The sequence below is a fragment of the Musa acuminata genome, chromosome BXJ3-3 (genome assembly GCF_036884655.1).
Source record: "Musa acuminata AAA Group cultivar baxijiao chromosome BXJ3-3, Cavendish_Baxijiao_AAA, whole genome shotgun sequence".
Classification (NCBI taxonomy): domain Eukaryota; kingdom Viridiplantae; phylum Streptophyta; class Magnoliopsida; order Zingiberales; family Musaceae; genus Musa; species Musa acuminata.
Window position 1 is genome coordinate 10,212,501 of NC_088351.1, and position 9,995 is coordinate 10,222,495.

Below are 9,995 nucleotides of genomic sequence, written 5' to 3' on the forward strand. Positions count from 1 at the left end.
TCTTGATCAGTCTGATGTTTCCTTTATGGTGATCAACGATGGTTTGCTTGCAACAATAGAATCTTGGGGTTTGCTTCAGGTCTTCATTTCAACAGTAGAGTAAGTAAGAATTTATATAGAGACTTAAAAGACTTAAAAGATTTAGAGTTACAGTAGTTGCAAATGAATTTATATAGAGACTTAAAAGACTTCCCTTTGATGATGTAATTAGACTTTCAACTTGTTAGCTTAGAGGAGGGTACATTGAGATTCTTCCCTTATTCAGTTGATAATTTGTACTGAGGGATCCAGAATCGCAATGGAAGTTGCAAATTTATTTTCATAGAGAGAGGTTGATTAGTCGTTTGCTTTTGTTCCTTTAAGCTGCAACTTCATGGAGCGAAAAAAAGGTCAGAAAAGAATGATGTTCTTATTGTTTATTTCTTGAGTTAATATTTGGCAATTGTTTACAGTAACAACTGCTACTCCTTATGTGCTTTCTTCAAATTTTATTTGACAAAAGTTGAAAAATGCTGTGTAGTATTGAATTATCTGATGACACTTTAAATAGGATTAGTTACGAGAAGACTATGTTCAAATAATTTTATAAATTAAATACAAATTTAAAATGGATTTCGATCCCCATTTTGCACTTTTAAAGTTTCACTCCAAAACTAAACAAAGTTTCAGTGTAAAAGACATTCTATTTAACCATCCTGAACTTTATCAAAATTGATTTTCATAAACATGGTTAGTGAGAAATCGTTTTTTTTTTCTTTTTTTTTATCAAAATTGAATACATGAACATAGTGTTGAATTTAAGACTAGGTGGGATAAATAAATACTACTATTAAAAATATATAAAAAACAAAATCTTAAAACAGAAAACAAATTTAACAATCATTCATCTCCAACAATCAAATATCTTAGTGACATACGTTATTTAGTGAACTAAAAGTTCGTTCGGTAAACAACATTTAACTCCTTTAAAATAATATTATTCTTTTTCACATTTTTAAAATACACAAATTAAACTTAATAAAATATTTTTAAAGCACATTATATTTTAAAAAAATACATAACAAATAATATCTTTTAGATTTAAATTTAAGATACTGTATGTCAAAAACATGTAATAATCTTCAATTATACAACATGCATATATGGATAATACACAAACTATGATTAAAAGAACTTAGAAAAATTTGACACTCAAATCGTCAACGAGATGGTTGAGCAAATGAATCACGCGACGGGGTATCGATCAACGTCGCCCTGAGTTGAATGCCGAGGTAGGTCGGGCTCTCGCGAAAGGGTGTTGATCAGCGTTTTCGGTCCGAGCACCATTTGTGTTGAGCAACGTCTCTCCACCTCCAGGCTGGTTAGCAGTTCGCTGGATGGCAATTCCCAGGTTGAGACGCTCGTGGCTTGAGGATGGTCGCTTTCCCACAAAAATGACCTTCATCGGGTGATTCCCGACTTTGGCTCCTCCGACGAGCAAGTCGGTGGTTGTTTTTCTCTTCTTTTTGTGTCCTCTCCCTTGGCCGAATGCCGGCTATGGGCTTTTATATTATTGTATGAGGGTCAGTCGTATGCGGGTTCGGCGTGGCGGTTGATCCTCGAGGGATGGGTGGTACTTCTGTGCGGCCGCCGTCCCGAGATACGTAGGACGGCGCCAGACGACACCATCCCGAGCTTCCGGGACGGGACATGCCAAACAGCACCTCGGTACGGATTTTAACTTAGCACGTAGGGGTGCTCCCCTTGCTGACTCGGTTGTAGCGCGACGTGGCATCGGTTGTGAGATGTCTTGAACCCAAAATATACCTTATCACTCCCCCCCCCCCCCACCCCCCTCCCCTATCTTGCTGTGGGGTCCCTGAGGGGGCAAGAGGCATGCCTGGGTCGGAATGCCACGGTTGTGTTGATTACTTGCAAGGGGAAGCTGGATTGGCTTGTCCTGGGGCAGTTTGGGGAGCGGGATCCTGTGGGCCGAGGGATTGTGCTCGGACTTAGGTTTGGGGTCGGTGAGTCGTAAGTCAGGAACCGAGCTGGAGCGACTTGGTAGGAGATTAGTGAGTCACAAGTCGATGATCGAGCTGGAGTGACTCGGTTAGAGATTTGGCGAGTCGCAAGTCGAGGATCGAGCTGGAGTGACTCAATAGGAGGTTGGCAAATCTTATGTTGGGGATCGAGCTGGAGCGACTCGGTTAGAGATTTGGCGAGTCGCAAGTCGAGGATCGAGCTGGAGCAACTCGGTTAGAGACTGTGCCTGTGGGCCGAGTGATTGACCTCGGACCCAAGTTTTGGTGTTGGGGGGTCGCAAGTCGGGAACCGATCTGGTGCGACCCGGGCGAGAGATTTTGGCGAGTCGCAAGTCGAGGATCGAGCTGGAGCGACTCGGTTAAAGACCGTGTCTGTGGGCTGAGTGACTGACCTCGGACTCAGGTTTTGGTGCCGGCGAGTCGCAAGTCGGGAATCGATCTGGAGAGACCTGGGTGAGAGATTTGGCGAGTCGCAAGTCGAGGATCGAGCTGGAGCGACTTGGTAGGAGGTTGGTGAATCGCAAGTCGAGGATTGAGCTGGAGCGACTCAGATAGAGATTTGGCGAGTCGCAAGTCAAGGATCAAGCTAGAGCGACTCGGTTAGAGACTGTGCCTATGGGCCGAGTGATTGACCTTGGACCCCGGTTTTGGTGTCGGCGGGTCATAAGTCGGGAACCGATCTGGAGCGACCCGGGCGAGAGATTTGGCGAGTTGCAAGTCGAGGATCGAGCTGGAGCGACTTGGTTAAAGACTCCTTGTGGGCCGAGTAACTGATCTCGGGCTCAGGTTTTGGTGCCAGCGGGTCGTAAGTCGGGAACCGATCTAGAGCGACCCGGGCAGGGATTTGGACCTGTGGGTCAAGTAACTTATCTCGGGCTCAGGTTTTGGTGCCAACCGGGTTGTAAGTCGGGAACCGATTTGGAGCGACTCGGGCAAAAGATTTGGCGAGTTGCAAGTCGAGGATTGAGCTGGAGCGACTCGGTTAAAGACTGCCTGTGGGCCAAGTAACTGATCTCGGGCTCAGGTTTTGGTGCCGGCGGGTCGCAAGTCGAGCGCCGATCTGTAGTGACCCGGGCAAGAGATTTGGCGAGTCGCAAGTCGAGGATCAAGTTGGAGCGACTCGATTAAAGACTACCTGTAGGCCAAGTAACTGATCTCGGGCTCAGGTTTTGGCGTCGACGGGTCGCAAGTCGGAAACCGATCTAGAGTGTCCCGGGTGAGAGATTTGGTGAGTCGCAAGTTGAGGATTGAGCTGGAAGGACTCAGTTAAAGATTGCTTGTGGGCCGAGTAATTGATCTCGGGCTCAGGTTTTGGTGCGACCCGGGCAAGAGATTTGGCGAGTCACAAGTCGAGGATCGAGCTAGAGCGACTCGGTTAAAGACTGCCTATGGGCCGAGTAACTGATCTCGGGCTTAGGTTTTGGTTCCGGCGGGTTGCAAGTCGGGAACCGATTTGGAGCGTCCCGAGTAAGGATTTAGACTTGTGGGCCGAGTAATTGATCTCAGGCTCAGGTTTTGTTGCCAGCCAGGTTGTAAGTCGGGAATCGTTCTGGAGGGATCCGGGCGAGAGGTTTGGCGAGTCGCAAGTCGAGGATTGAGCTAGAGCGACTCGGTTAAAGACTACCTGTGGGCCGAGTAACTGATCTCGGGCTCAGGTTTTGGTACCGGCGGGTCACAAGTCGAGAACCAATCTGGAGCGACCTGGGCAAGAGATTTGGTGAGTTGCAAGTCGAGGATCGAGCTGAAGCGACTCGGTTAAATACTGCTAGCTGGAGTAAAGGTCATTTTTGTAAGAAAGCAACCATTCTCGAGCCACGAGCGTCTCAACCTGGGAATTGCCATCCAGCGAACAAAGACGAACTGCCAACCAGCCTGGAGGCAGAGACACGCCGCTCAACACAAACGATGTCGGAACCAAAAACGCTGATCAACGTCCCATCGTGAGAGCCCGACCTACCTCGGCATTCAACTCAGCCGTCAGAAGCAAATGTCAGTTCAACGAAAAAGACTGTGCTGTTCTTGAGATGGATCATCGGTGAAGTTCGTCGAGAATCCTAGTACTTTTTCAAGCATAGGCAAATTGGAGGTGTCACGAGGAATAAAGAGCACGAGAGGGAACCGAAAAGATCACCTGACGATCGTGGAAGCGAAGGAGAAGGCGGCGAGCAAGAGGAGAGCAGCGGCCGGTCCTCTATGTATGAGAGGGGGTAGGTACCGAGCCAGAGCGAACTTTCGGCGCTTCTTTGAATTCGACCGACTTGCCCGCACCAGATTAAACCGCCTAGCTCGGTGGAACGCATTATTTGCTCAGGTGAACTCGGCCATAAGTTTATGGACGTTAAATACAGATTATTGTATTGAGCAGAGGGATTATATGCTATGACTTGTCATATAGAAACTCTGAAAGTGGGAACTAATAAGTGTTAAATCGTGCTACAAATGAGATGTGGGAAATACGACAAATTAGTATTGCTTTCCACATACATTGAGAAGTGCGTCTGTGACCTCTCGACAAACACGTCTAATCTTACAATAACATCACAAACTCAATCTCACGAATTTAAAACAAATAAACATATAATTTGTATTGGGATGATATAAAACCAAATGACCCCCCTATTAAGCCACGTCCTGAAAGAATTTCCAGCCGTCTTTTCTCGTACGAGAGTTACAAGGAGAGTATAACGGACGGTCTGATGACGATCACGGAAATGGGCCGATAGGAAATCGAGCGGCTAATTTTGCTCTTAGATCCTTTCTCAAGATTTTGCCGGATGGTGACTTGGGAATAGCTTCCGTGAAGAATACCTTATTAATCCTCTTGTAGAACACCACCTAAAAAAGATTAAAAATTCAGAAACACAAAATGTAAGCCGTCTCAAGCAAAGTTATATTGGTATTAGCCTTTTCTAATCTCTCATGCTAGCACATTAGTTCTTCGACTGATTGTAAGTTCACTGCGTAGATTAAATGAAAGAACAAACGTGTCAACTAGTCTAGAACTCTTGTGGATTTCTGGATTACCTGTTCTCGTGTATATAATAACTAATGCAATCTGACAAACAGAAGATTGACTAATGCTTGGTAATAGAAGTCATTGATTCTCGAAAATTCACCTCTTTTGAGATGTATTGCTTGATCTCATCCTCGGAAATCTTGGAGCCATTCGACCTCACAACAAACGCAACGGGAACTTCCCCAGCTGCTTCATCTTTCATCCTGCAAAAAATTAGTGTATCATTTTTTTGGTCGTACATTGTAGTGGAAGATAATTATTTAAGGTAAATTCCATTATAGTGATGTTTGAGTTGCAATAATACTTACGGGACAACAGCAGCATCAGCAATGTTAGGGTGGGCAATAAGCAGAGCTTCAAGCTCAGCCGGGGCTACCTGGAAGCCTTTGTACTTGATAATCTCCTTGAGCCTGTCGACGATGAAGACCTCGTCGTCGTCGTCCACATAACCGATGTCTCCGGTGTGTAGCCAACCGTCCTTGTCGATGGTGTTCTTTGTCGCCTCTGGATCATTGATGTAACCTGCATGATTAAAACGCAGTCCCGATGAGTGACCCACAGGTGAAGCATCACTCTCCGTAGTATTAATGATGGAGAAAATTAAACATCGTCTCCAGTAAAAATACAAAGGTTCCAAGTGCCCTAATTGAAGGAGCTTCTAATGACTGATTGATTACGACGTTCTACCAAAGGAAAACTGTCTGCGAAAGAAAGGAGAAGAAATTATTTGTCCATATCATAGAATATAGTCATGAACCAAATAGTTATTTGTCCATGTCAAAGCTTAGCACACCAGAGATGTGTGCAATTGCAGTTCGAACGTCATGTCACAAACAACACCTATATGTTCCCGGGAACCATGCCGTCGGTGTACTTACTCTAGTTTCTTACATGGTGATTACCCAAGCAGCACGAATCTCATGGTATATATATCTCGTGAATTTTATCTTGAGTGAAATAATAAGTAGGAGACTAGAAAATCCTACAGAAATATCACAATAATGCAAGATTCATTCGGATTTTATTGAAAGCTCTTAGGGTCCATAGATGATAGTCCTAAAAAGAAGGGTAAGCTTGCTATACAAAAGTCCTATAAACAATATTGCACATGATATTTTTATTCCAGGAATAACAACAATTAGTGGTAAGCTCAATAAGCAAACTAGATAGGCTCATCAATTTCTCAATGACAAAAAATAATAATAAAAAAACCTTTTGTCATAAAGATCACAAACATACTAATATTGATACTAATTTTGACTAACAGTGCAGCAATCACACATAATAAATACATAATTGGGAACATGGGGAACTGCCTCAGGTAGTGTATATATATTAATGGCCACTTTGCCAAATAGGAGCCATCAAAGGACTGTGCCTCATAATTGGATCCATCTCGCTTGTGATTCACATAATGCTATTTTCTAATCTAGCAAATTTAACAAGCCCAAGTAGACAAAGCTTTCGATTATTTAACCTTGCTAGCGAGCCACTAGCCTAAGAAGCTGTCCAGCGTCACATGAAGGGCTAAATTGTAAATCCATCTGGCAACATGTGGCCAACTCCTCCTACTCGATTATAGCTGTCCACCAAAATTGATGGATCCATTGATCAGACTGTTGAGCCCGGATTTGACAGCAATGGCGGACCAGAAAAAGACCGTCTGTCATGAACAGCTTCGATGCAGCAAAACCCCATACCAGAACAAAATATTTACTCTCGATCCATCAGTTTTTGACTTTTTGTTCATTGAGTTCCATCCCACATTGCTTGTTCAGATCCGCAGAATGATTTGGTCAGATGGACCATTTTTTTTTTCTTTTAGTTGGGTGTGGCCATAAACAATTAATTAATTGACTAGCTCATCCCCTCACCTTCTATTGGTGCGGGGTGAGTGGAGGATGACCGACTCCGGGACAACATGTTGGTTTGGTTGAGTTGGGCGACTGTGCATCGAGTTGGGACCCTCTAATTGCCACACCTTCGTGGGGAATCACCTTCTATGTGTATGAACAGGAACAGGAACAGGCGGAGTCAACATCGTACCCATCCAAGAAGCTAAAAAGGATCCTAATTCTGGTCGGCCTTCTAAGAAACACATTTCTTGTGATAATGATTTTGGTGGAACAACCAGGTGCCAACCGAAGTACCAAGTCCAGTCTACCATTTCTTGTGATTATTCATCGTTTACCTTAATGTGCAATCCTAAGAGTCGTATCTCTCACTCCCTCCCTGGACATCAACCTGCAATCGATTTCTACTTTCTGAGGTTTGCACTGGGTGTGGACCATCTACCTAGTTCATAGGGTTCCATCCCACCTTTCCCCATTAGCAACTTGTGTAATGATACCTATTTGATGTGTGCCGTAATGAATGTGCGAGTTGTGCGGCCGATTCAAACCAATCATCACACGATTGCACGTAAAAGGTAGTAGCGAGGAAGCTGTCAACTCACCTTTCATGATTTGGGCTCCTCTGATGCAGATCTCGCCGCGCTGGTTCGGGCCCAACGATGCGCCGGTCTCGGGGTCGACGATCTTCATCTCGGCGTTCCTGACAACGGAACCGCACGCGCCGGACTTCACCTCGAACGGCTCCTTGGCGAATGCTAGGCACATCGATAGCACCGGCCCGGCCTCCGTCATCCCGTACCCCTGCAAGGGACGGAGCAGGTCCAACGTGTTAGTTCCTCATCACCATCCACATGCTGCCTATGGAAGCTTGGATGAAAAAGTCGAACACGAAAAACTAATGGTAATTCGAGAAGAAACAAAGGAGAAGAAGAAGAAGAAGAAGAAACAAGTTTCATGAAATTCGAGAAGCGAGATATCTGACCTGGAGGGACCAAACCGTAATTTTCTTGTCCTTCTAGCGACACTCTATATTGGTAAACGAGTGGGGAAATTAATTTTCGGAATGCCAGGAACGACTTGCACACGGTAAACATACGAAAATGCAACTGACTCGTACTACTACTATCCGATCCGTTGGACCGTTTGATTCCGGCGTCGAGGCGGGCGGGGTTTGCGGATGGAAAATAAGATGAGAGGAATATGGCTCGATCCAAAAGGCAGACCGACGAACAGCGATACGCTGCATCGATGGCAACGAATACATGGATTATGCTTAAACTGTGCAGTGATGTACCATCATTTCAGATGTCATGGTTGTCATTTCATTATAGGCACGGTGACTAGATGGCAAATAGCAACACATGATAACAGATGTTGACGTGACTCCTCCCTATCGAGTGTCTTCTAGCGAGACAGGAAATTAGGAACAAGTTTGGTGATAAAAGCGAAGGGTGGAGGAGACTTCATTCATGGGGAAGGCATCCGAATGACTTTGGCCGTTAGACTTTTCGATTCAACAGCCAAGCAGCACACCGGTGGCAGGAGTAGAACGAGAGAGCAACAAAGGCACTCGGTCGAAAAGAAACAAAAGAAACGGATGCTATGTGTGGTCTCGAGACGCACCTGGCCCAGCTGGGCATTGGGAAGCTTGGCCATGAACTTGTCCTCGAGTTCCTTCCCCATGGGCGCCGCCCCGGACATGACCATCCGTATCGACGACAGGTCGTAGCCGTCGACCAGCGGGCTCTTCACGAACTCCAGCACGATGGGCGGCACGAAAGGCGCGATCGTCACCTGGTACCTCTGCACCAGCTCCAGCAACGGTCCGACATCGAACCGCCGCATGATCAGGATCGTGGCCCCGACCCGCAGCCCGCACAGGAGTACCGAGTTGAGGGAATAGATGTGGAAAAGCGGCAGCACGCACAGCAGCACGTCGTCCTCGTGCAAGTAGAGGTTGGGATTGTCGCCGTCCACCTGCTGGGCCACGCTCGTGATCAGGCTCCGGTGCGTCAGCATCACGCCCTTGGGCAGCCCGGTGGTGCCCGACGAGTACGGCAGCGCCACCACGTCGTCCGGGTCAAACTCGACAGCCGGCAGCGCGCCTGCGTCCGTCCTCATGAGGTCGGCGAAGGAGCGGCAGCCCTCCGGCGCGGGGCTGTCTCCCACGGTGACGATGGCGACGCCGCGCTCCCGGGCAAACTCCCGGATCTTGTCCACGTAGCACGACTCGGTGATGATCAGGCGGGCGCCGGAGCCGACCGCCTGCTTGTGGATCTCGCCGGGGGTGTAAAAGGGGTTGGCGGTGGTGGCGACGGCCCCACCGTAGGAGGCGGCGAGGAAGGCGATGACGAACTCAGGGGAGTTGCGGAGGAGGATCATGAACACGTCCCCCCGCCTAATGCCGACGCCGTGGAGTCCCGCGGCGAACCGGCGGGCGGCGGCGTCGACCTCGGCGTAGGTTAGCACGGCGCCGGTGGCGCCGTCGATGACGCAGGGGCGGTGGGCGAACTGGGCAATCCGCTCGAAGCAGTAGGTATGTAGGGGGATGTCGTTGATGATCTCGATGTCGGGAAGCTTGGAACGGAAAATGATATCCTCCGGTGGCGCAATCGAACCCATCCCGACGGCGACGGAGCGGAGATAGATGAGAAGACAACACAATGCAAGAAAAGAGAAGAAAGAGCAAAGCACAGAGAAGAGACGAGAGAAGAACTCTAATTGAAGTTCTTTTGCTCCCTTTTCTGGTTTCTCTTCTCTGTCCCGAGGAAAAGGAAAAGGGGCGGCGAAGAGGAGGCAATAATATACCGGTGGAGTGGAAGGGAGTTGGGAGTTGGTGAGGACGTGGTCGGGATTAAGAATGAGCTGCGGAGGTGAGATGGGTAAGCAAATGGTTCTGAGATGGGTGCAGAGTTGGGGGAGCAAACGGTTGACTCGCACGGCATAGCCCCAGCCAGTCTGATGACGACACGTCCGCGCATTCCGTGGTGCGGCTACGGCAGGACCGCTTCTCGACCGGGTCTTACCTAATAACTTGACTTGGTGAACCGGCAAAACTGGTGTGACCTCCCGAGGGGGCCGCGTCATCGGGCCATGCCGACG

The 9,995-nt window shown here is 47.6% G+C and overlaps 1 protein-coding gene across 1 annotated transcript; it reads right to left on the minus strand.

Moving 5' to 3' along the window:
* Positions 1 to 4,469: 4,469 nt before the first annotated feature.
* On the minus strand, positions 4,470 to 9,995 carry LOC135634005 (4-coumarate--CoA ligase 2-like). The gene is made up of 5 exons (XM_065144111.1): positions 8,517 to 9,995; positions 7,496 to 7,694; positions 5,349 to 5,562; positions 5,141 to 5,243; positions 4,470 to 4,859 (listed from the first exon to the last, which is right to left on the minus strand). Exons 1-5 carry the CDS (start codon positions 9,978 to 9,980, stop codon positions 4,728 to 4,730), a joined length of 2,112 nt encoding a protein of 703 aa, XP_065000183.1. The 5' UTR covers positions 9,981 to 9,995; the 3' UTR covers positions 4,470 to 4,727.